General features: G+C 40.6%; 1 protein-coding gene across 1 annotated transcript in view; it reads right to left on the reverse strand.

Annotated features, from left to right (window-relative positions):
* ush2a (Usher syndrome 2A (autosomal recessive, mild)) overlaps positions 1–27,101 on the reverse strand; it is a 122,461-nt gene that overhangs the window by 40,298 nt on the left and 55,062 nt on the right. Inside the window, exons 41-62 of the mRNA XM_055229974.1 lie at positions 26,778–26,863; positions 25,810–25,969; positions 23,801–23,960; positions 23,590–23,737; positions 20,914–21,071; positions 20,018–20,165; positions 19,645–19,800; positions 18,297–18,444; positions 17,379–17,521; positions 11,009–11,508; positions 10,762–10,931; positions 10,528–10,694; positions 10,324–10,412; positions 8,397–8,731; positions 7,281–7,436; positions 6,589–6,752; positions 6,315–6,524; positions 4,809–5,011; positions 4,622–4,734; positions 4,063–4,267; positions 2,938–3,106; positions 2,615–2,836 (exon numbers count right to left, since the gene is read on the reverse strand). Coding sequence (XP_055085949.1) covers positions 2,615–2,836; positions 2,938–3,106; positions 4,063–4,267; positions 4,622–4,734; positions 4,809–5,011; positions 6,315–6,524; positions 6,589–6,752; positions 7,281–7,436; positions 8,397–8,731; positions 10,324–10,412; positions 10,528–10,694; positions 10,762–10,931; positions 11,009–11,508; positions 17,379–17,521; positions 18,297–18,444; positions 19,645–19,800; positions 20,018–20,165; positions 20,914–21,071; positions 23,590–23,737; positions 23,801–23,960; positions 25,810–25,969; positions 26,778–26,863 — 4,010 coding nt within the window. The remainder of the gene's footprint in view (positions 1–2,614; positions 2,837–2,937; positions 3,107–4,062; positions 4,268–4,621; positions 4,735–4,808; positions 5,012–6,314; positions 6,525–6,588; positions 6,753–7,280; positions 7,437–8,396; positions 8,732–10,323; positions 10,413–10,527; positions 10,695–10,761; positions 10,932–11,008; positions 11,509–17,378; positions 17,522–18,296; positions 18,445–19,644; positions 19,801–20,017; positions 20,166–20,913; positions 21,072–23,589; positions 23,738–23,800; positions 23,961–25,809; positions 25,970–26,777; positions 26,864–27,101) is intronic.

Genomic DNA, 27,101 nt, shown 5'->3' on the forward strand with positions numbered 1-27,101 from the left:
GGCCTGCTGCGCTAGGCCAAAGAGGGGTGGTGGTATGAGGAAGAGTTAAAAATGCACAGCAGTTTATAAGTCACAGATAGAAGCGCTAAACAAATGCTCGGTCAGAGAAGACAGAAAAGAAAAAGTGTGAAGGGGAAATGCTGAGTTCATTGAACGCAGAAAGCCAAGTGCAATGGGGGGCAGGGCAAAGACACATCAACATGCACAAATATTTTCTAATCTCACCTAAGTCGAAGCTAAACATCTAAACCACAAACTTAGAGGAAAAAAAAGAGAAGCAAATGACAAGCAAAGAAGTTCAATCAATGAACAACACAGGAGGAAAAGTGGAGAGAAACTCAGGTACCCATAGCCCAAAATAAACATTGCTTAATCTTGAAAGTGAAATGAAAGCCGTTTAAAGCCTCATGGCAGATCTACGGGAGAACAAAAAGTCGTGGAAAGTTGCTCCTCAATCTGTAGAATGTACTCCTGATGATTCACTGTTACAGAGATGTTAACCTCTAATCAAACTCAAGTGTACAGTGACCACAGAGAGAAAGCAGCAGGTCAGTGACACAAACTCCCTCATCAATGTCACTTCAGATCTGTTCATATAAATATTACTGTGTGCACAATAACATCACCACAACTCAGGTATACAAACAGGACCAAATACACAATATACAGTACAGTACATCTACTACTCTTATTTTTGGTAATGATAATGATGTAGACTTATCGTAGATGTTTTGATCATATTATGTGAAGGTCAAAATGCACTGTGGTTACATTTGCTGATGCCAAAGAAAACAGATTTAAGAAGTACTGCTGACTGCTCTACGTTTGTTGTGATTGTTTTTGACATGTTGAAATATTTAGGAAGACCTTTCACTAGATGAGTCCAGTCTGCATGTTTGAGTGCATAATGCATGTTTGAGTACATTTATTTTATCTTGGTTTAATGTGTGTACATTACTGTGCATTTGAATATTTTCCCATACATTATGTGCTCATAAGTAAATGTAAGCGTGTACGTGTGTGCATGTGTGCGCTCAAGCCGGTGCCGGTATCTGTTGCCAGACGGCTGTCTCCTGGCATTGCGGTTCCCCTGCCGTGTGTGTGTATGGTTGTTGACAGTGTGGACGGTAATGTGTGATAGATCGCACTTCAGGGACCCCATAATCACATCAGCCTAACCTAGTCTATCAGCTGGGCACAATGGGATACCCTTCACTCCTCCTTTAATCTGCTCCATCTAGTTCTTCACAGCTCCTCTGTCCACCCCCTGCATTCACTCTCTTCTTCTGTTCTTTACACTTTTCTTTATCTACTGTGATTTTTGTTTGGTGAATCATTTATTTAACAAATCTTTCATTTTATTTTCAAGATTTTCTGCTTTATAACTTTTAACAAATAGTCATTTCTTTTCAAATCTTGCAGCCTAAACTTTGTCTCGACACATCATTAAAAGAGCTAAACTATGAAGATGGTGAGAGAACACAGTGAGAGTGACTGGTGCCAAGGTTAAGTATTTTCTCCCATAATCGGTGTTGCTGTTTGCACATGTGTGCCTAAGTGCGAGTGTCTTGAAACAGACGTGTGGGGTCGAGGTTGCATAGCTGGCCCCAGGGCTCCCCGACAGTGCAATGCACCCGGCAAATGGCCCTTAGCCTCGCTAGTGCTGCTAGCCCTACGATCCATCATACCATATGTTCTCAATGGGGATGCTAACGCTAATGACTGATGAGTAGATGGAAAGGGGGCACATAAAGGAGGGGGAAGATGATGACTAGAAAGAGAGAATTGTTAGGGAAAGAGGTGGAGGGGCAGAGGCCAGGATGCACAATAGGGACAGAGACACTGAAAAACAAAAATAGAGTTTCAAATGTGGTAAGAGCACAAACACTTTATGAAAAGTTATTTTTGTTACTTAGTACAGAAGTTTCAATGGAGACTTGATGTTTGTTTATTTGTCTGGACAGACAAATACAGTGCAAAGCACATAATTGTGAAAGAGTTTTTTTTTGTTTTAAATATGGTTTTATTAATCATACAGCCTTTTATGTGGCACTTTTAAAAAAAAAAAGTCTAGAGAAAGTCTATGTGGGATTGCAGAAGGTAATGAAGTACTATAGGCCCGGCCCATATGGGGCCATTGTTTATGTGTGATGAATAGAGTCCACGTGTCTGTCTCTGGCACTCACCACTAAGTGAAGCCTGCAGAGGGCACCCTGTTGACTGGGTGTGTGTCTGTGTGAGAGCTCTGTGTGTGTGTGAGAGTGTGCTGTGTGTCTGTGTGAGAGCGCTGTGTGTATATGGAGAGGGGATGTGTGTCTATGGAGAGGGGATGAGTGTCTATTGGCCTGCTGTGTGCTTGGCAGTGCCCTCAACAGTGCTATCCTGAGTGTGTTTTATCATCATCTGCCATGACAAAGATGTCTAATGACACACACATACATTCACATCCACACACTCTCACTGTCCCATCTGTGCGGTGGTATCCGGGTGCTTTGGGACACTGCAGGAGGGTAGGAAAGGGAAACGACCCTTCGTTCCTGTCCCATGTGTCTACCATAGATTTATTCTACTCTTAGTTACAAACTTTTAATAATTTACTTAAAGTCTTACTTACTCTGAATGTATGTGTGCACCTCTGCTGTCTTATGATCACCGCAGCAGACCAGAGAATGATCAACAACCCTGCCTCCACAGCACTGGAGCCCATAGCCATCATGGAGGGTCCCATCACAACAGAGCTGGCCACCTCTCACAGAGTAAGGAACTCCCCCACAGCAGCTGTCACCAAGGCCCACGGAGACCCGGCCCTGCGCGTGGTCAGGGCAGCAGTATTCATCTACAAAGACAAAGACATATGACAGTGGGTGAACAAAGAATTGGATGCCAAAAGGGCTGCCATTGTCGAAATGAGAACAGGAATGTGTGTTTGATACTCACTGTTTTTAACATGAATGTAGTACCCTCCACAGCACTGATGTTCAGGGAGTGCGGCGAGGAGTTTACCATTGCAACACACGGGACTGGCTGAATTGTTCCAGTTTTGGTAAGTGTCTTCACAGCAATGATACTGTGGCTTCTTAGGGAACAACAAACCACCACAGCAAACCTAGACATGAACACACAAACAGAAGCTTGAGAAGAGGAACAAGTAATAACCTCCAGTTTAGGATGGAGCACTTAGTTAAAAACAGTTTAACATCAGAGGATCCAAATGTACACCCACAAATTGGGTATGAATGACAAGCCATTTTATTGGCCTGGTGAGACAAGACTCTTCATTTCTCCAACACTTTACAAAAACTACAGCCTGGGACCAGACTCTATCTCCCAGAGTTCTGATGGGTGTGACTGAAATGACGGAAATCAGGGAATCAGGGAAAAGAGCTCTGTCTGTGACAAACAGAATTGTGTCTCAAACACTTCATTCAGGCAAGCTTAGTCCATTCAGACAACACATACAACAAAACTGCTCTATTGTATTGTCATGGGAATGGATGCTTTCTTCTTGTAAATGTTTCTGTGGGAAAGTGAGGTTCTGTAGGATCTGTCTGATGGAGAGTTAAGGTAAGTCCATTTGCAGCTCACAAGTGTAAAAGGATTTCTACTGAAATAAGGGGCAAATCACTTAAAACTGTGACACTAAAAATAGCTTTTCTGAATGATACATTAATAGTTCAGAGGAATTGTGACTTGACAGAAACACTGTGATTTACTGTAAGCCTGGTTCCAGGTCTTCCTAGCTAGCTTGCCAGGCTACAGCTCTATTATATCAGCCTGGCAAGTTTTCAAGTTTATTTTGAGCAATTAAAATGTGTCACATACTGTAAATAGTAGGCACGAGCATTATACTGGGGTTTTATCATAATGTGGTTTAATATCATAATATGGCACTGATTTAGCAGTTTCTATAATAATGCCGAGGTTTTTGGAGATGTTTTGTTCCTTCTTTGGGCTTTTACTATAACCACAGCAAATATCAATATATATAGGCACATGCCCCAGATTTTAATTTTATATTAAAGATGAAGTGAAGCTGTGTGGTAATGCGATCATGAAAATCACCTCTGTGTCAGGGTGGAAGCAGGACGCTCCGCACACAGCATGAGCTGCAGGACACTGGATGTAGGTACACGTGAACCCTGAGCCCACTGGCTTCTCTGACTCCTCTGAACCACTGCCACATGACCGGATGGTGCGTCTTAAGACCTCATAACCCAGCATGATCCCACTGGGTCTGCCTGGATGGGACCAGTCCAACCTCACTGCCCTGAAAATACAAATATAGAGAGAAGGAGAAATGTTGAATTTTATTAATACATTGGCAACTCATAATTTTCCTGTCTCATTGTTGTGTATCACAGCAAGTTTAATAACATGGTAGTTGTTTGATTATGAACAATTTGATCTCTGTGTAATCAGTCGTCCAGGTATGATCCATAGTAAAAGAAAAATTTTATTCTGTCAACTGAACAAAAAGATTTTTGAGGGAAACTAATTTTTGTTCATTTGGCAGCACTTAATTTTTCTTTAACTACAAACAATTTGATTATTCCCGTTTTATTAGTGTTGAACAAAACACACTGAAACCAGTTTGTACTGCATTCAGATCCATTTGTATTACCTGGAACTGATCACTGAAGCATTTGGAGCTGTGAAGTCCACAGGTAGGTCTTCCACAGTAGTGGTGTAAGTAGGATCACTCTTGACACATGCATACACAGTACACACCTCCACCTGAAGCACAGTAACAGCTTCAACAGAGCAGGTTTGAGTATTCATTGTGTACGTGAGTATATTTTTGTCTGTACCTGCACACTGTAGACAGTAAAGGGCAGAAGGTCCATGAGCAGATAGGAGCCTGAGCTGTTGTCTCCACTGGCCTGTTGTTGGTCATTCACATAGATGTTATAAACTGTAACTGCTCCATTTGACCTGAGCGGCGGCGACCAGAGCACTCGCACTGAACTACTGTTCACTGGAACCACTTCTGGAGAGGACATTCCTTCTGGCTCTGAGGGAGAGGGGACGTTATGACACCAAAATGTTCTATGTGAACAGTGTTAACAGTCTGCATATACATTCAGAATATATCAGTATTTATGTACAAGCTATTTCTGTTTTATCAGTTAAATCGCCATAATAACCAAGTATATAGGAATGTCAAAAAAGTGGAAACCACAGACTAAACCAGAAATGAGAAAAGCAATCATACTGTGAGAGTGCACTCAACAAGAAGAAGTTAACCCAATTCATTTGCTGCCAATGCACTTACCTAAACCCAACCTACTGCTCCACATTTCATTTACTCTGAGATGTCATTATCAATGCAATACTGCACATTGAGAACCTTTTCTTTACACATACACACCCAGAATACACACACACATTTGGTCTGCCAATTAGTCCTGATGTTAGCGTCGCCCTATAGATTGCAGGCCATGTTAGGGGTTGAGCTGCATTAGTTTAAATATATTTGGCCTTGGTGTGTGTATAAAATGTGTGTGTGTGCTCAGTGTTATGGCTGTAAAATAATGAAATTACCTCTAGAGGCCTCTCAGTTAAACGAGCCGTGCTTTGCCTTTAGCACCTAATGATTTTCTAATGTTTTTAATGCACTTTTTTATTATACTGTTCAGATTAGAGGGAAAGTGAGTGGAGGCATTTGACATATGATTATATCTAGACTGAGTGAGACCGTGGGATGGTCAGAGAAAAGGAACTGAGCCAGAAATAAAGACTCAATAGTAGCAGTGCAAAGAAAATGTAAAAATGGTAAATGGTAAAAATTGTGCACCTTTTTTGTGTGCTGTTGTTTTAAAGTCTGTTTTGGAGTACAATAGTTTTTATGTCCAACTTAACAAGTCTAAAACATGTCTTAGTGTTTATGCAAGCGGTGTAATTTGTGATGTTATGTCATAGTATCCTGCAAATCACATAACGCGCACATGCTTTGGATACGTTACACAGTGAGTAATATTCAGCACAATAATTATCTGGACTTGAACACCAATTTTTCAGGACGAGAGCATGATTTTGTGTGTGCATCCTAGAGTACGTGCTGCCAACAATCCTTTTAAAGAATCTTAAACGTGCCTCACACACACTTTGTATTGATTTCATGCCTCACTACATGACGTGTTTAGCATCTCCTGGGCAGCAACAAATCACAGAGAAACACACTATGACTCTGAGTTTGGTTTTGACTCATCTATACAGTAGCTAAGGCAAAGTAATTTCATGTAGTAACAATATAAGACAGAATGAAAACATAGTTAATTACTGGCACATTAACAGATTTCCCATTTTCCACGTACCTCCATCCTCAGTGGTGATATTAACCATCGCCTTGGTTGTATTATGTGCTCCATTAGACACATGTAACGAGACTGAATACATGGTACTGGGCCAGAGGTCACTTATCACTGCGGATGTGACGTTTGCTGAAAAAGTGTACATTTCACTCGAGCGCACAGACTTGACTTCGATAAAATACGATTCAACGTCTCCCTGAAGATCGTGCACAGCTGAAAAAATGTAATGGAGGATTAGTTTACGATCTCTCTTACTGTTCATGTTGTGTTTGCTTACATGGTTGTGTCCAGTTAATATATATTGTGGTGTGATTGATGGGGAAAGCTGACACAGACGGAGCGCGGAGGGGAATTCCTGCCATTGTAGTAGCTGTAAAAATATCGCCTGAAGAGTTGCCCACGTCATTATAGACCAATAACTGGTACTGGTACTGGGTAAATCTGTGACAAAATGAAGAAAACTTGATTAAATGACATTGATATTTAATGACTGTGATGTTGGCACGATGCTCAAATTTTAAACTCGATAACGTTACTAAGGAAAAGGCTCAATACTCAATCAAATTAAACTAAAACAAAACAATATTAGTATGTACAAAATGATTTATTGTAGTTGTGATATAGATTCAGACCTTCTTCTTCTTTTATTAACAATAAAAACTTCGCAATGTTTAAAAGTTGAAGTCTTTCCAAGCTTATATTGAGCACAGTAATTTATAAACTTGAAACAAAAAGTACACCCAAAGCTGTTTAGCAAGCATGGAGGGGGAAAAATCTGCTTCCACCAAGTGCCAAACTGAGATTAGGGGACACTGTGTGAAAAACAATTTAATTCTTTGGGATATTTGCTTAATGTATCTTTGAGCGGTATTAAAAGATCGGCATCAGCAGAAGCTCGCCGATCGGCTCTGCACACATGGTTTGCTGCAGTGCCGCCGTTTGCTCTAGAGCTCATTTCAGTAATCTCACCTGCTTAGGCCTTTATCTTGGTAGAACAATTTGGTGCCAGAGTAAACATGGAACCAGTGATGGAGATCTTCAGTTGAGGAAGGGGTTGTGTCTGCCTGTGCGAGGATTGTAGCAGGGCCCAGGGGCTGGCGAGTTTTACGTCTGAGCAACTTGTACCTGAGAGTAAATTTGAATAAAAGAAAATAGGCAAATGCATCAATGAACGTTTAGGAATACATTAACAAACTTGTACACAGATGGCTCAATCCAGTTCGACTCATAAATACCATGTGTGCATACGCCGACACACACAGGCTTACACGTATTGACTCTTCCTTATCACTAATTTCCTTCTTCTCTGTTTTTCATCATGTCTCTGCTCCACTGTTCACTGTATCTCCTCCCTCCCCGCTCGCTTCCCTATGTTTTTTTTTTGCATAGTTTGTGTTTTCCTCTCCCCACAGTGATGCTAATTTCTGCTGTAATCAGAAGAGAAGGGCTTAATGCCGCCTTTTAACCAACCCACTTAGACAAACACACTGAGCTGAACAGAGCAGAACAGAGACAAGCTCATGCATTTAAATCATCTGCCAGGAAAATAAACCTTTATTTTAGGCCTAATCACTAAGAGAGAAGAGCAGGACAAACAAAATGCAGCACAATGTGAATTAAGAGTGGAAAAAGTCTGTACCGAGGAGCAAATGTTACCAGCTTTGTTCATGTTTACTTGTATTTTCTCGAACTATCGCAGCCCCAAACAAGATAAAAAATAAACTGGGTATACTTGTTTTGGAATAAAAAGTGAAAATCAGTGTCCTTGCCCAGTAACTATGGTCGGTGGACAGTGTACAATCAGTCACAGAGCTGAAGAAGTACACGAAGATTCACAAAAATCTACTAATCGCTAAAGGTAATTTAAAGTTAACGTGACCTGAGGAGGATAAAACATCGCAACTTTACTTGGTACTAACCACGCATTATCCATAGAAATACTAGAACTGCAAGTATGAGTATTTTCTAGTTCACTACAATAGCGTATGGGAAAGTATTACTTAAAAATATCCATTATATATATATATATATTTGTATGGGCTTGGCTAAACTGATAACTGTGAAACGTTGTGTTAATCCTATTACCTGATGTTGGGTCCATTCGGTCTTTGCGGTGGTTGCCAGGAAATTGCCAAAAAGGATTCACTGACAGGGACTATGGTCAGCGGAGCAAGGCCCTGAGGTGCAGCGGCCAGTGTTGTAGCCAGCGTTGGAAGGCTTTCAGTGCACCCTCCAACAATCCCAGCTCCACTGGAACATGCCAACACAGTGACGGAGTAGTTAGTGAAGGGAGTGAGTTCTGTCACTGTGATGTTGTAATCAGAAGCATTGTCGTGGTCATGAACAATGTGAAAGTCTTGGAGGCGGATCTCGTATCTGTGAATCTCTCCATTTGGAATCAGAGGAGGGGACCACGTGACCTGAAACAACAACCAAAAACAGACTTAATATGACACTGTAGCTACATTATGGCCATTACTGTAAGTTTTTGACATGATATTTTGCATTTGGCAGATTATGTTACTGGACAAATAACAGCTCAACCTTTTATTTCCATTGGATTTAAAAACAAACAAGAAACAAAATGACAAATACTGCAATTACACCATATAAAAATGAGACAAGAGAACACCAATTCTTTCTACTGTAAAAGATAATACAAAAATGCATCTAAATATTAAGGTTTAAACAGTGCATCCTCATGATCATGTGATTCCCCATAAAATTATTGGATTGTTTTTTGATGATAACGTCTGACAGGATGGGCACCTACAAAAAAGGTTGAAACGCATTGATCTTGCAGACTGAAACACACAAACTGTCATGTACGCCAGCTGATCAGTTCAAGGCTTGTTCAGAATTACTTTTGTAAGTGATTAAGTGGTCACTGATGATGAGAGCATTATGAATGAATGTCAAGAATAATTATTTTCCATATAACCTTGATATTCATTTAATAAGTGACACTATGAGATGATACAGACACACGCACGCACACACGCATACTCGCACACACAAAATTACATATGGGCAGGGTCACGTTGAGTTAGGTAGCTCATTTCCCAAAGTGCGCGTTGGGTGTGCTTTGTGGTGGAAGTCATTTACAGATTGAATAGCTTGATGTAATCTGGAGATAGTGAAGACAGCAGAGACCGTGGCATGACACAGAGCTCTGAGGCTGCACTGGATCCTCCTCAGTGTGTGAGACTGAGAGCTCCAGTGTGAAGGGAACTATCAGGCAGAAAACTTCAGAGTCTGAGTGTTCCAGTGAGCCGAAACTGTCATAACTGTTCACTTATATGTGAAAGAGAGATATTCAGTTTTTTCCAACTTAAAGTAATATTTATTTGTACAGACAAGGGCAATTCAACTAAAAACCTGCACAAATGTTTTACTTAATATTATAACAAATGGAGTGAGTACAAAACAGAATCACTTTGTAGGTTCAATAAACCAAAAGCCAATCCAAACTTCACTATTGTCAAGGTCAGTTGGTAACCAGGAACAGCCTGCCTGTCTGTCCAATTAGCAACAACCAAGAAGGACACTTTGCCTATTGGACCCCTGACCCCTAAAGCTGTGCTGCAGCAGAGATGACAGGGGCGGTTCTGAAATGATGACAGGCATTAGCATTTTTCAGCAGTTAGCATTAGTGCGGAGCTGTGAGTGCCTGTGAATGTGTAAGTGTGTATGCATACAAAATTGTTTCTTAGACTTTCATTGATGGGCCTTCATGTAGGATTATCTTAATTCTGGCCCCTCCTTCAAAATGGCCGACAGGAAGGAAACTGCCTCAGACAGGGTCACAGCCCCTCCCATTTCCTGAAGGGGACCTTGAGTTGAGTGTTTTTCCTTTCTCATTAAATCACCAAAAAGAAAGATGAAGAACATCTTTGACATTGCTTTGTCTTTTCTATTCTTTCAAACTGTGTGATTGGCGATGTGCAGTACTTCACAAGACACTAAACAGGTGACAAATTGAACATTTAAGAGTTCATAAAGTTTCTAGTACCTGAAGTGACTCCGGTCCTAAAACCCAAACTCTTGGTGGGCTCAGACCCGCAGGCCGAGATGGTCGAGTCGTCACATTGGCCCAAGGCCCTCCAATAGAAAAAATAAACAAGCTTTTATGGTCATTGGAATATAATATCAACGTCACTTTGGCTATGACATTATTAAACATATTGTATTGATTTAAAAACATAATGTGACTGACCTGCTGCTCTGCCTGCCACGTTTTGAAGAGTCAGACGATATTGATAGGTCGTCCATGGACTAAGAGCTGATGAAGAGTCCAAATATGAAAGAGGAGGAGTGTTTGGTGAGAGATGTCCCACAGTGGAAATCAGATTGGTGCCAGCAACTCTCCTTTCTACTGTCCATCTGTGAGAAGAGACACGATCATCAAAAAGGGGTGAATCTGAGGTCTAGAAACTACATAAATGCTTACCGTTCCAGAGGGCCATTACTCCTCTCCTCTGCACCCCAGGATAAAAGAACAGAGGTGGGTGTGTTTGAGTAGACATGAGGTGCAGGGACTCCCTCCGCAGGTGCAGCGAGAGTGCGAAAACTCTGAGAAATCTCAGATAATGTGCACCCCACAAAAGTGCATGCTTCAACCTATACAAAGACCCAACACAGTTTATGCATATACTGTTTTACATACATACACTTTGAATGTGGAATACATCATCTACCTGTAGTCTGTAAATCGTGTACGGTAGAAGGCCATCAACAGTGTAGCTGGTGCTGTTCCCATGGACAGTAATCATTATGACAGAGGAATTTGCAGACTGAATAGAGGTAATAGAGCTACTGGAACTAGACGACAGCAAACCAGGGGCCTGGCTGGTGCTGCTTCTCTCAGTCAGGTTTTGTATTGGGATCCTTGAACTAGAGCTCATATGGGCCGTGGTGGTGGGAGATACCACAGTGTTCAGGTCTGATGTAAGTTGTTCTCTTGTTTTAGGGGTTTCACTCCAAGTTAAGTATGTTTCAGTTGCTGGTGATGAGTAGCTTGGAACCAGAGAGGTAACTTTTGAAAAAGGTTTTGCATCAAACTCAGAGTCTAAACTGCTGAAAAGGTAAAGAGTATAATTTACAATAATGCCATTTGGTTCTAAGGGTGCGGCCCATGTAAGTTCTGCACTCCGAGGGTAAAGGCCTTGGACAGTTGGTGTATTGACTGGTCCCGGTTCTGGAAAGAAACAGAAAAAGACGTTGCATTTGGTTTTTTTTTGTTTAAATCAGACATTCAAAATTGGTGGCACATACTTAAAATATTTCTCTGTGACACGAGCCACACGAGCTGAGACTCTGTATGGGAGCTCATTTAAAGGTAATGCCCCCTCTGCCCTCTTCTCCCTGCATTTACATCTCGCTGAACCCCTCCATAATGGACACACATAGATACAGTGCATGTCCAAATACATAGACACTCATTTTTTGCCTAACTCATGCACACGTGCCCGCTTGCACCCACAGCGCTGCCGTATAGCGGTAATGGTTCTGTGTGAAGGGCAAGCAGATCAAGGTGACTGAGCGGACTGAAGGAGCGTGCTGCGTCGCTAAGTGCTACCGCTAACTGCTAACGGCTTTCCCAGATGGCAAAGTGTGTGTGTGTGTGCGTTAAGAGTCAGTCAGAGTGAGAGACTAAAAGACGACTAGCAGCCGGTTGTACATGAAAGAAGTGTGAAAGCATGTATGCGAATGTGTATGTCAAACAAGATTTACATAAGGTGCTCATTAAGACACTTACGCACAGATAATCCCCAAGTGGTAGTAGAAGATTTGACAGAGTAATGTGATTGTTTCAGATCCAACAAGTTTGAGAAATAGCGGTACTAGTTTATATATTAAAAGCACTTTCACTCAATACGTTTGGTTTTTTTTTTTGGTTTTTTTTTAACAACAAGCCAGTAAATAGTCATGTTCACTCACAAACTCAACTTGATCACAAACTAAAATAAACACGCCTATAACATCCCTTGAGTCCCTTGTTCTTCCCGCTTTCTCCTTTCTCTCTTTCTCCCCCTCTCTCTCATTTTTACTGAATTTTGGATGTACTCTGTTCTTGTCCTTTTTACATCCTTTCTCCAGTCGCCCTGCTAAATAAACAATTCACAGAGTTGACCTTTTGGGTTAACAGGTTTTTATGCCAGCTCTACTCAGCACTCACACTGATTCAATTACCACCAAAGGTCCACTGAACCCCAGGAATAATCTGTCTGCCTGTCTCCAGTCTGCATATGTATTTCTGTATGTTAAGGTTTTTTTGGAACAATCTGATCATGACTTTTCTCAATCGTATTCATCAGCGGACATAAAAACACGAGCTAGTTTCCTCTGATTGCACGCAGCTCATCAGCCTAAACAGGGGCTTGTTGTTACCCCTATTCTCTCATTCCTTTTGTCCTCTCTCCCCCAGACCACCTCTCCCTCAGTGTTCAGTGTTATTTAAGCTTTACTGGCGCGTGTAAAATTCTGCAATTTGAAGGGCTGTTAAGTTTTTCAATTGAAATTTTCATTTAACATGCAGGTGATGCTTTTCCCTTTTTTCAATTTTTACTGAAGCATTACCGATCATCCAGGGGACATGTAGCAAACCCACATTTTAGCACTATGCCTTGTTACTCACTGCCGCTTTCCTCATCCAGCTCTATCTCTGTCTATTCTAGGCCCTAAACATCCATCTTTTCTCCACTCCCTGTACACCGCTCGCCCTTGTTCTCCGTCTTTTCAGTAAAACGCAGTAGCCGGGGTCTAAACCAGGAGTGCAACCCACCAAGCCTTAAATCACATTTATAAGGATTTGGTTAGCATAGTAATAACACAATCAAGTGACAAGGGCCTGAAGGGCAGTGGAGGAAGAATAGTACGTGTGTGTGTGTATGTGTGTGTCATCTCTCAACGTGGGAGTGTATTTGTGTGTAGATCAGTGTGTCTATGTAAAAATAACATGAAGGGTGTCTCTTTTAGCCCGTGCGTATGTGGGGTACTGGGCCTCTGAAGGTGAGTCGAGGCTTCTGTAAGTCCTAACGAGGACAAATGCAGGGCTTTACCGTCATCAACACGCCTATGACACGGTTTTAAATGTGTCACGCAATAAGGAAAGAATTAATGTTCCAGTATTTTTCCAATGCATTATCTGTGCGCCATGTGTTTGAAAACAGAAGGACGAGAAGTGTGATATTTTACTTAAGTCGCTAATAGCAATAAGCAAGCAGACATAGACCAATATGACAAAATGAAAGTGAAGTAAAATAAAACTAATATCAGTAGGATAACTGGCATGGCATTAGATACAGTAAATAAAGGAGGATAAATAAATAAATAAGAAAAATGAACGGATTAAATAAATAAATACATAAATAAATAAAGGGGTCGTTTAGTTCAAACAAAACATAATCTATATGTTGAGTCACATAAAGCACAAGTCAGTGTTCTCTTTCGTCCAGTCCCAAAGTTTTCTACATTTCTACCACTTTTTACATATGCATTGTTCATTTCTCTTAAGCATGAAGTATGGTTACCAAAAGTATCACTGATTCCCAGACACTAATCGATACTAAAACAAAACTAGAAACATTTGAACAAGTATTGATACTGAAAAAAACAAACATAGGAGAAAATTTGACTTGTTCTGGACAATTTTAATGAAAGGTCAGGACCAATCTAAAGAAATTCCTTTTTTTTTTGCTGCAAATTACATTCTTTTGTCCATTATTGCTGTATCGGTATTGAGTCTTTCTCTTAGTATGAAAATACAATTTCAAATTTTTTGTGACAGTAGCATGAAGCCATGGTCATAGAGGCTTGATGTTCTCCTATGGCGCTCTTCTTACTCGCACACTCCCTTCTCCTCGTGCTCCTATATGGTTCTCCCTAGCGTATACACACACGTTTGATTCTCCAAGCGCCGGGCCCTCTCTCAGATCACTTAGTGGGTGTGAACATGGGAGTCGACAGAGGAAAGGGAGCTGTCCAACACTGCTAGAGTTTATGTTCACAGGAGCTGTCCATCTGTTCTACAGCCACACAAATTCATAGGCACCAAATTACATTAAAAGATGGATATAAAACATTAATAGGATGATAAAAAGGAAAGGAGAATGCTCGTCTCTCTCCTTCTCTTCTTTTCAACCATCAGCCTCTCCTTCTTTCTCATTTACCTTTTTACATTCCATATTTCAGCCTCTCCTTTGTGTCTTTATCAAAAGTTGTTCATTTGTTCAAGATATTACATGTTTTTAAGATTTAAAATACATATACTGCAATACACTGTGCTAATGTTTGTACCGATGTTGTCACAAATCCATAAATATTACAACCTTACCGCTGACCTTCTTGCACCTGAGATCATATTGAATGACATGTCTAAAATGCTTCCTAAATATGTCATTTTTAGTAGGCATAGGGATTAGGAAGAGAATGCAGTGCTTCCTGTCACAGCAATGATGACAAGGGGACAGGTTTTATGGTGACAAATTACAGATCAATGTAAGGAAAATCCAGTCCACTTGAATGTGCTCCTGCCATTGCTTTGAGTCGCTTCTTCATAAAATGTTGTGCCTCTGTATATAATTTATATTCTGAAGTATACATACTGTATTCCATGTGCTGTTCCATGTGTATTCTGGACAGTGATTATACAAGTCCACTGAATGGCTTATGTTTCTGGAATTTGTTCTAATAACAAAACAAACTACAACCAAACCAGACTAGAAAATAATGTCAACCATAACATTCAAAATGGAAATATCTTGAACTTGGATTTTGGACTCTTGTCCATTAGCCACTGAAATGTGGCTGGTGCCCCCTGTAGGCCAAACAGCATAATCTTAAAAATGAAACTGAAAAGGCTGCTGGAGTCCAGAAGGCTGTGTAGGGTCAGCTGCTGGGGTCTAGAGGGACCTACCAGTATCCCTTGCATAAGTCAAGGGCCATGATATATGCATCTATGCAAGGCACAGAGTACACATTGAATTCAGTCTCAGACTCCCATCTTTTTTATACACTATCATGGGGCTGCGCCATTCAGAGATAGAAAGTTTAACAGTGAGGTGGGCCAGGTCAGGGGTATCTTGAACTTGCTCTTCCTCCACTGCTTGAACCAGAAGAGCAGCATTGGGAACAGCGGCAAGTTGCTCTTTCCACTCCAGACTGATGATCTTCGGGCTTCTTCTTCTCTGGAATTTTAGGATCATACCACATTTTCTGTTTCTTCTGCATCTCTCAAAGCTTCTTGACTGCTTCTACGCGATGCTGGACCAGGCTGTCCCTCATTTGGAGCACAACCTGTACAACCCCTCGGTCACTCCTTTTGGGCTCTGGTCCATGTTGCTTTCAGCGGGTCCACTGGCCCCTGTACATCTCAATCATACAAAAGCTCAGAATGGGAGTCAATGGTTCCAGTCCTTCCCTGAGTTCAGGAGGATCTTTTTAAAAATCTGATTGAACTGCTCCACTAATCCATCGTTCTGAGGATGATAAAGAGTGGTGCACCAGGTGGTAGTGCTGGATGCTGGCTGTAGCTGGAGAAGTGAGAGAACCCCCAATGGGCATTCTGGTACTGCAGAGTCAACCATACAGGTGTAAGGCCGTCCTCTGGTTCATGCTCCTTTACCCAGGTCCTGACGTCCAGTGAAATAACACACAGCAGTTGCTCCAGGATAATTAACTCCAGTTGCCCCAAATCACTGCCAATATATCTCCTGATATGTCTCAAATTTGGTGAGCAGGTGGACAGGTGGACATAGCTATGGGCTTCCTCCTCATCTCTAGCTTCTGGGAGCTTTGGTAAGGTGGTATTTTTGTATTTTTATGTACTTAGCTGAGGACTGCTAATCGATTCACTTGGAGTAGGGCCCAGGACATGGAACGGATGTAGGAAGTGCAGCTACTCGAGCTTCACTTGGATCTGCCTCAGTCCCTGCTGCATAAAGCTCAGCAGGGACTGAGCCATTCTGGAAATCTCTGTGATAGCTTCGTCATATCCCACTTCTGACACCAATTGCAGTTGGTTCTTATTGGGAAAAAATGATATGGCGCAGTCAACAATTGTGTTGGGGACTTTATTCCCAGAAATGCACAAAATAGTAAAAAAAAATAATGGATAGATTTATTTACAGTCTGTAGCAGCAGCAAAAACACTGAATAGTGCTTGGATAGCTCTGGAGCTGATGCCTGCAGTACACACAGCTCTTTCCCTTCACACACACTGCTTCTATGGTGGGACGCTCCTTTTATAATATGAGGCCCCTCTCCCAAATCAATTAACAAAGAAAAATAGCAATTTCTCTACAAATAGATACATTTCCCCATTAATATAGAAGAATCACAAATGTTACCATAAATAAAACTATCCTAATAATAGGCTGTAAGCACAGCTAGAGAAAATAAATAATATTATTCAGTACAAAAAGGGCAGGTCACATGATGTTACTTGTGACGTCCTACATGAGACATAACAAAATGTGGAAGACCACAGCTCTTGGGTTGACCGACTGATGCGCACAGAGGTGATAGTGAATATGAAGAAAACTTTGGAAAAGGAGCAATGGCTATGGCGAGAAGAGTGTTTGCTCCTTGAGGAAAACCAGGAGACAGAGGTAAACGGGTAAGTAAGGAACAACGGTACGAGTGTGTGCGTGTGTGTACTGTGGCCTCCCCACGCTGGCTGACGGGGCTACTCCGTCACAGAGTGTCTCCACTGTATGCAAATCTGAAATGTGCTTAATGATAATGTATGTGATAATAGTGCGGTACTAATTAATTTATAACTTAGCACTGAGGAGGCTGTTCCATTGGCTAATATGATTCTATTATACCAATTAGCCCACAATGACACTGGCTAGGTCACTCACATACAGATGCACCTTACGATATTTAAATTCCCTAATTCCCCTTTTCGATTTGTAAAACAAGCAAAAAATATTTTTGGTGTCTTTTTTTTGTCTTTTATTAATCACATTTCTCATTGAAAATCTAACTTAAGAATATACGTATGCAGATGTGCAGATTTTGTGAAGAGTAAGACAAATGACGTGCGAGTGTGCGTCTACATACTGTCTTCTGCTGTTTGAAAAGTTGTCCAGGGTCCCAAGGTCTGTCCGTGAAGATGAGACACTGTCCCTCTGAACACATACTCTCTGTAAGGTCTCAGGCCCTCCACAGAGAAGCTAAAGGTCTCTGTGGCATTTTCCAATAGTCTAACAAAATAACAAACAGAAAAACACAAACAACATTAAATCCCATGTTTATATTGTAATGGTGCATTATATATTTTAGTGTTTTCAGTGTTTTAGTGTCTTTCTTTCAGAATTTTGTAATTTCTTAATAAGCTTTTGTGTGAGACATGATTCTTTGTCATGTTATCATACAAAGGAATCTAGGACAAAGTAAAAGAATATTGTCATAAATGAAGGACCGTTGACCATTTAGCGTTAGATGGATAGAAGGGATGAATGAATGAATAAATCAGAGAACAATGAGATTTCCAAAGCCAGAGAGGAGGAGGGCATGGCTGTCTGATATATAATACATGTAGCTAGTCATTTATTTATTACCACAGAATGAGAGCCTCCTCTTCTTGGATTAAATTGCAATTTGTTGTCAGGGAGCATGTAATGAATACATATCAGATGCACACCTTCTCGCTCTCTTTTCTATCACATTTCCTCTGCCTCTCTCTTCCTCCTTCTCCCTCTGCTTTGATTTTTTTGTCTTTTTGACTCTACCCCTTGCTTCTCCATCTCATTCCCTCTCTGTTTTTCTGATATTCTGTCATATTGATGTGACATTTTTAGCAGAGCTGCATAATGTGTTCCTATATGTATACCTAAGTACTATATGTGAGTATGTGTATAGTAACATGTACATGCCGTGTACCTGAGAACGGGTGTCTGTCATCTATATAAAGGCCATATTAGCTGGACACTATTTGCATGTCCTATGTAAAACAAGGCTTCAACATGAGCTCCTCACCTTAACACAGACGTCTGTAAAGATGTCCTCATTTGCAGGCCGTACTGAAGAGGACCGGGACCATTGGAACGTTCCGGGGCAGACCAGGACAAATTCAGACTTGAACTAGTTGCACTGACCAACTGTAGTGGACCCAACCCATCTGGAGCTGCAATTAGAAGGAAAATAAAAACAATGAAATTAAAATTTTATAATAATTTCACTGAATTTATTAGAATTTATACACGCAATGGCCAAAATGCGTATTATATTGTCTCACAATAAATCATTATATGAAATACGAAGCAAAACTGAAGGCAACACTAAAATACAAATGAATGTATCAGTTTTTGGACCTCTTTATATTGCAATGCCACACACTATAATTGCTCATCACATTAATAAATTCATGTGAGTGGTTGAAAATCGTCACAAGCGCCTTGATTCAGTAAGTGCCGTCTTTGTAGTGAAAACAAAGATGTGAAGAAAGATGAGATCAAGGGACAACAAATCAAAAAGCAAATGACTGAGAAGTAGTGAACAAGTAGTTGACTATGTGCAATAAGAGCAGGCCCCTCGATGTATAAAGTGACCCTCCAATCAAATACATGCATTTCTGTTCACCACAAGGAGTGTCTGATTGCACAAGACATCTTGAAACCAAGATAGTTGTCACAAACACTCATGTGCAAGAACAAGCCTTTGAAATCCTTCTGTCACAGCTTTCTCAGTGTTATTTCAGATTTTTGTAGTTTGTCATGACTTTATCTATGTCTGATAAGTGTCCGCCAATTTTATCTACAAGCACCAAAGTAACACACAACTCCACACATGGACACACTAAACATATACTCCAGAGACACACACTGTTGCTGGGTCTATGTCTCTCTCATGCTGTGTTAGCAGGTACAATATCAGAGGTGTCACTAATCGTTTTAAACTATGCACTTTTATGTTCGGTTCGCTCTCCGCGCTCCTCCTCCGCTGCTCCTCTGTCTCATGCTCGGCTATCTTCTCTCTGTTCTTTCATACAACAAGGACACATCAAGACAGTTTGCCTTAAAGAAGTCTAAAGAGATGCCAGAGGCACAGAGGTAGAAAGAAAGATAGAAAGAGGAAACGTCTGGTATTTAAAATTTATACTTTCTTATGCCTTTGTTTTGAACTTGAACAGCAGAAACTTTCCGAAGTGTGCTTGTTGTTGTTCTCTGACTGGGATGCGGGTGTGGTGTGGTCCTAAAGCCTTTTGTGACATTTATATTCCATATATATTATATTAGACAATCGGAGATCAGAAAATAGACAAATATGTTTGATGTTTGCTATTGCATGTTAATATAAAGTCATGAAACCATTTAGAGGAAATGACCTGTTGGTGGTGTTGTGATACTGAAGGGCAGACTCTGCACACAGCCTCGGCTGTTGCAGCCTCTGATCCAGAAGCTGTAGTTGGAATAGGGCTGTAGGTCAGTCACTGTTAACCAGCTGCTCGATGCTGTTCTTCCATCCACAAAGCCATCATCATCTAATAGCAAGCAGGTTTAAAACATATATTCAAAATGATAAAAGATGAAAAATATGTCTTTTGTACAGCCCTTATCAGGCATAATCAACAAACTAAAAAAACACTAAATTAAATAAAATATATGCTTTTTATTACTTCACTAAACCAATATGACTGGTCGCTGATCTCACTTCTTACAATACCTTTTTGTTCTCCATGAACAGACTTACAGATTTACCTTTGTTTTTGTAGTACAGTGTGTAGGTAAGATTCCCATTTGGTCTCGGTGGGGCAGTCCAGCGGACTCGAACTGATCGTGAGCTGTGATTGGTCAGCTCTAGGAGTATGGGGCCCTCTGGGGCCATTTCTAATGTATGCATCTCCGTCTGATTAAAAGGAAACGAGAATGAAAAGACGCAGGAGCATATTAATACTCTTGTGTTCATACAAAGAATTTAATATTACATGCACAGACACATTTCCACCTGCTATTGTATTTAAGTAAAACAGTCTCCAGTTCACACTGTTTTGTTTCATTTTACCAAAAACAAAAACATTTTGACTTTGAAATGCAAATTGCTCAAAAACCTGCTGTTGATTGTCCTTTACCGTTTGTATGCACAAATTCCCTGAGTTTTACGTCATAACTTCCTATTTAAAGACCTACTTTGCTGTGAGCATTTGTTCTATGCCCAGAAATATCTATAATCCCTAAACACCCACTATTTCTATTTCTGATTCTATTTCTCTCCATTTCCCATCCATGCCCTGTCCTCTCCTCTTTTCACCCCTTCATCCTGTTCACCCCTCCCCTTCCCACCTTGCTCTACTCTTGTTCTGCTGTGTCAGCTGGTCTGACTGTTTGACTAAATATGGCATCTGTATTGGAAAAATGCCCCAAAATATGGCCTGTCGTCAGAGACATCATTGAGTGCAGAGTGGCATTTCCTTCCAAATGTCACTGTCGCTACGCCAACCCTCATTATTGAGCTGCATGAATCGATCACCTTTATGACACCCAGTGACACACGCATGCCCCACATTCTGAAATTATTGCACTGAAGCAATGGGTGAGGTTTGGATGATAATCTTTGCTCTTTACTTGATTAAGAAGCAGGTACATTTGTAACTTACCAGTGGTCCTTTTCCACAGCCACGTGCGGTACAGGCCTGTAAGCGGAGAACGTGTTGACTCCATGGAGAAAGTCCATCCACCACAAAGAACCTCTCAGATGAACTGGAGTTTAGAACAAGGGCTCCGTCCAGCCAAAGGCCATAGCTGGTAATGACGCCTGTCAAGTCAACAAAGAACATGAAGATTCTCATGAAAAGACTATTAAAGCAACAAAACAAGAAATGATCAGTGATTATTACCAATGTATATACTCAAGTTTAAAGTTGTTACGCCTTTTAACAGTCACCAGCAAAAAAAAACTGATCTTTATATACACACACACTCCCAGGGGAGGGTTGTGATCCCCATTTTGGTACGTGTAGACTATGATCACTATGGGTAGACAAGGCTGTACAAACTAAAGAGAGTACTGAGTAACACAGATAGATGGGTTTTTATATTTTGAAATATAGAGGCTGGAATCTTTCCTCTCATGAGCCACTCTACCGGTTCACCAGGTTATTATGTCTTCATAGTATAGTAGAATTTTTTATTTTTTTAATGTCCTTGCCATTCTAAAGGTAAGCTGACGGAAGCAATTAAAAGGTAACCATTTTCACTCGTACAATTTTGAAAAAAAAAAGTGTTATTCTGGCTACATTAGTTTGAACTTATGATATTACAATATAAACAGAGGAATGTGGTGGAGGGGTGAAATTAGGGTCATTGGATTACAAGGCAACGCATAACTGAGTGAATTAAAAGTGTTCCTGAACCGTATCATGAAAAGGCAAAGAAATGACAAATGTGGCCATAGGCGTTGTGAGGATAAATGCTCTTATATGGACAGTATCCCTACAGTGAGCATATGGTGGATGATTCCAACTTAAATGATCACATATACACCAAGAGCAGAGCCTCACACTTCCATACACTTGCACAATAATGACATTACATTACATCCACCTAATAAAAGAATGAAACAGTGCGATGGCAAATGTACTTTCCTTAATAAAAATGCATACAAGGGGCTCAAAAGATCAGTCCTAAGAACTGAGGGTCTATTCTGCTTTAATCATGTGTGGGTTTTATTATTGCTCCATACAGATACATGCACCTATCAAGGAAATGAAGACACAAAAGCCCCCTTGGACAGCAACTACATCTGGGAAGCTCTTAATGTAGCCAATCATATGCGTGTGTGAGCATGCGTGCATCTACAGGCCTGTGTGTGCGAATAAGCCCGTATCAGTATAGGTTGTAATAAAGACAGGTTGGGAAATGAAGCAGCGAATGCATAACAGGCTTATTTCCCCTCTTTGTCTGCGTGTTGCCCCAACCTAATCCCCGAGAGGATTATCCCACACAAATCCCTGCGGAATTGGGGAGAAGGGGGGAGAGAGAGAGCGAGGGAGAGACAAATCTAACTCCTCACCATCCCATCAGCATCATCGTCATTGTAGCTGTCCATTTATGAAAACGAACACATAAAAAAAAAAGCATTGAGCGCTTTTTTTTCCCTGATTGAGGAACAAAAATTAAAGCGTTTTAAGCATGAGATAATCGAGTAATTGTGATTAAGTGTATCCCTTTTTATACATTTCTGTCATCATAGGAGAAAGGGCTTTAAGTAATTTATCCAGGCTAATATGCGCACACATCACAGGGTTTATGGCGCGAAATGCACTCGTGTGGCATTAAGCGTAAAACACACACAATTCACATTAGGCACAGGCACATTATAGAATTACACAGACTTTAACGAGCATGGCAGTAACGCTGATAACATGGAGTCGTGCATATGTTTAAGATGGTGAAACGGCAGAGAATCGCTTTATGACTTTATTCATTTAGGGTCAAGAGACAGAACAATTGTCTGTAACGGCTTAAAATATATAAAGCATACTCTATGAATCAGATTATGTTACTTTATAAGCGTATTTGTAGTAAAGAACAAAGTACTGTCATGAAGAATGCTGGTTCACTTAATATGGTAGGAGTAAATTAAATGTGCGTATAACTAAACTTTTTTTGACTATATGTGGACAAAGCGGTCAGTTTGAGGTTGACAAACATATTTTAAGCAATAAATTATATCTTAAATAAACAAAAAAATGATAAAAAACGTGTTTAAACTCCCAGCTGAGCCAAATCTAGCTCACATCTTTCCTCTTTTCTTCATAATTTCTCACCCGTCTAATTTGTCTCCATATCCTAACATTAACTAATGAGGATATTAAACACAGACGTACAAACCCAGCTGTTATGTGCGTTTGTATTTCAGTGAAACCTAAGTGTAGTGCATTCAAACATGTCTGAGAGTGGGCCTGGTCTGTGCGCCTGCAGTTCTCAGTTCAGTCAAAAGGGAGCACTTTTCATCCACTTAAAGCTCCGCAGTGAAACAGTGGCCTCTCACTCACTGCTGCTGCACACCGTCTCTCTCCTGCATTCCAACACATCGTTCTGGTGTGATTGTGAAAACACTCTCTGACCCAGTTGTAATAAACTAATTGAAATATCCATTTTATAATTTAGGTATTTCAATTTGTCATGTTTTAGTCTTATACCTAAGCAATAAATGAGAAAACAGAGGAGCAATTTGACCTGAACAGAGATTTAATCAAGGCTAATGATGAGAAGATAGCATTTATCTTCATATTTTTAGATTTTGTTGTTAATAGTAAATGTGTTCTTACCATTTGGCGTCCTGGGAGGCGTCCAGCTCACGTTGAAAGCATGTGGAGATATAGGAGTGACCACAGGTGCTGGAATATCCTCTGGAGTGCTCTCTTCTGTCTTAGCACGACTGGGAGGACTCAGCGTACAACCACCACCTGTACACGCCTGGAAAGGACAAAAAGAATTACAAGAGATGATTGTGACACGTAAGAAAAGATGGAGACTCACTGCCACGGTGACGTCGTATGCTGTTCCGGGGGTTAGATTTCGTAAAGTGTGTTCTTCAGCGAGGTCCGTGCTGTTGTGGACGAGGACAGGCCCATCTTCGGTAGACGCAAAGATGGAATAACTCTCGAGAACCCCATTGACCTGGGAGGGACGGGCCCACCTGGACAAACGTAAGAATAAAACCAAAAAAAGTCAGTACTATTACATACTAAATGCACTGTCTAACCCATGTAAACATTTAATAGTGTGTTATGCTTATTTTGTTTCTCACAGACGGTGTTGGAAGTAAACAGACAAGGTAGGATTTCCACTGGCAGAAAACACAAGCCATTACTGCAAAGAGTTTCCTTGACAGACACTCTTTTCTATATTTAGAATGAAAGTCCCCGGTGATATGAGAGAGGAGGACGACTAGAAAGGCAGTGCCAAAAATATCACCAATTTAGAGTATTGGTTTCTAAAAGGCTTCACTACGGGTGTAATTATGTTAATCAATGACACACATTTCAGCACTGGTACAATCAATTGTAAAGTTGTGTTGCATCTATTTAAAACAGTAATACATTTGATATGTTTCATGGTAGTTACAAAGCCCTCAACTTGTGAGTGCCGCTTCAGCTGTGACGGATTTCTTTCTTGGGCCGTCCCATTATGGAGTCCTTATTTGAATGACTGATGAGTGTAGTTTAGAGCACAATTAGCTATTGTGACTAATCTATTATATTCAGAATAAGATTTATATGCAATTTATTGGCACAGTGATTTATGTCTGCTTTTGAAACAACTGAATAACTGGGCCACTTAAGAAATCCCTCACTTTTTGGAAATTCATAGTTTTAAAAATCAGAATAGTAAAGGCAAAAACTGCAGCATTAGTTTTTGTTACATAACTGGTGTGACTGGATTTTGTTGATCAGTTTTATTAAGAAAACAGCTGAAATCAGTACAATTTAAACTCTGATAAAGTAGTTTGATCTAGACAGTTGTAATAAATTCTCAATCTTGCAGAATTTCCTTGATATTCTTTCATTTCTCTGATATATTTTTTTATACCTCAGCTTTTCTCACAGACAAAATAGCGAGATACTGACCACTTAAGATCTCCCAACTTTTATCACTAAACTATTATGTCCATATAATAAAATCTTTCCACATACGGTGATTAACAGTATATGTGGAATAGCCATGACCTCATTAATTCATGGTATATATTTGCCATATTTACCCTGTTACAAAATGCTAGATTGGCTTTGTAAATGTTATGTAAATTGACTCATTAAACACACAAATTCACACAAGATCCTGTTTTCCCTTCTGCCCTGAGGAGCCTTCAGTCTCTCCGTCGTGTGACTGAGCCTCTGTCCATTGTTGCATGTATGTGTTATGTGTGTGTATGAATGGCATGGTGCCCTCGTGCGGTGAGTCTCACTGTAAGTGACAGTCGGGACACTAATGGCTTTCACACAGATTGACTCTACAAACACACACAAATATACATACACACGCACGCACACACACACACACGCACACACACACACACACGCCTGAGCACAGAGCAGCAGCATTTGCACAAAAACATAATGGAAAAAGGGCAGAGATCCGTCTACCTGCGTCCCCTCCCTTTAAAGGTGAAAGGTCAAGTGAAGAAGAATATTCTGCATAGTAAACATAACTGCAGAAGGTCACTGAATCTCTGCTATGGCCAGAGTCTCAATGTGTACACTGGAAAGGGTGAAAGGACAGCCAAAATATGTATGACCATGAAACCTTTTATTTTTATTTTGAAATACGATTGCTGCAACAAAATCATCAGGCATGGAGGTATTTGCATATAGACATACTTGATGTTCAGGGCTTATCTGGCATTTAGACCTTTGATCACATATAAAGTACATGACAATAGTTTATAGCAATAATTAGCAAACATGTTGTTAATAATATCGTATGTCTCTTTTCAAATTCATTAATTGCATTTGATTGTGTTTAAATAATCCAAAAGATGCACTCACTCCACTAGAATGGTCCGTGAATCCAGGCGGGTGAGGACTGGTGCCTGCAGAGGCCCAGGGGGGAGCTGAGAGGTCACCACTGTTACCTGTGAACTGTTGGTGCAGCCCGCTGAAGTACATGCACTTACCACCAGTACATGAGTGGAGTACACAGCAAGCCCTATATTTAAACACAACAACCAGGAGATGTTATAAATAAACGTAATATTTAGTTACATAATACATAACTCGTATAACCCCTGCCACAGCTTTTTAAACAACTAATTTCCTTGTAGTCTCAAAAGCCATTTCTCATCGCTCTTCCTTTTGCAATCTTACCCTCTATAACACGGTCTATTCAAGCACATAGTGTATAATTAGTGTGTCCATAATCCTCCCAATCACTGTGAACATCAGACACTCTGCATTATTAACTCAGCATGGATGATATGTGCTCTGGTGCCTTCATTAGCTCACACAGACACATACAGACACTGATGGCCACTTCCATGTTTTGCCTTTGCATGTGTGTAACAAGTCCAGATCAGTAATAATCACTCGCCCCCCTATGGCGTCATGTGGCTCTACAACTGTGCCAAAGGTTTTGTCTAAGAGATATGTGCATCTTGGGAGCTTGCATGTGTTCCATTCAGTCTGTGTGTGTGTGTTTTTGCGTGTCTTAAGTCTGTATCGCTTGCTATCCTCGAGCCACCCTTTGCTCTCAGCGGTATGACATGTATTTCATACCTTCTTTAAGTCAAAGTAGGATGTGTGTATGCATGTGCGCTAATGCTGCCACTTCTTTGTTTCTCAGACGGTTTATTTTCATGTGCGTTTAGGGCTCTTTTTCACAGTGTTATTCCCTGGGTGAGCGCTGCGATGCTCGTTCCTCTTTCAAATGCTAATCCTCCACTTCATTTTTCCCTGTCTTCCCCCTCTCCGTGCACACAGGCCCTGTCACCGCTTCACTGGGGCACAGCGCTTCTTACCAGCAATGTTGTACTGCTCGCCCGTACCCTTGTAGACCATTTGGCCATTGTGATAGAGGAGGTACTCTATAATAACTCCGTTGGGCCTACAAGTGAAAGACATAAGAGGTTAATATATCAATCATTCTTTAATATAATAAAACAATTAGTTGAATTAGCAAAATATCAGTCATTTTTATTGCTGAAATTTTGCAAATAATATTACTGACTAATCAAAAACAACTATTTTGACACCGTTTCTCACAGCTATTTTGACTATTTACACTTTGTGGCAATTTCCAAGGGATGATATTATTCCAAAACATTCCGATCATTAAACACTAA

The sequence above is a fragment of the Periophthalmus magnuspinnatus genome, chromosome 3 (assembly GCF_009829125.3).
Source record: "Periophthalmus magnuspinnatus isolate fPerMag1 chromosome 3, fPerMag1.2.pri, whole genome shotgun sequence".
NCBI lineage: Eukaryota > Metazoa > Chordata > Actinopteri > Gobiiformes > Gobiidae > Periophthalmus > Periophthalmus magnuspinnatus.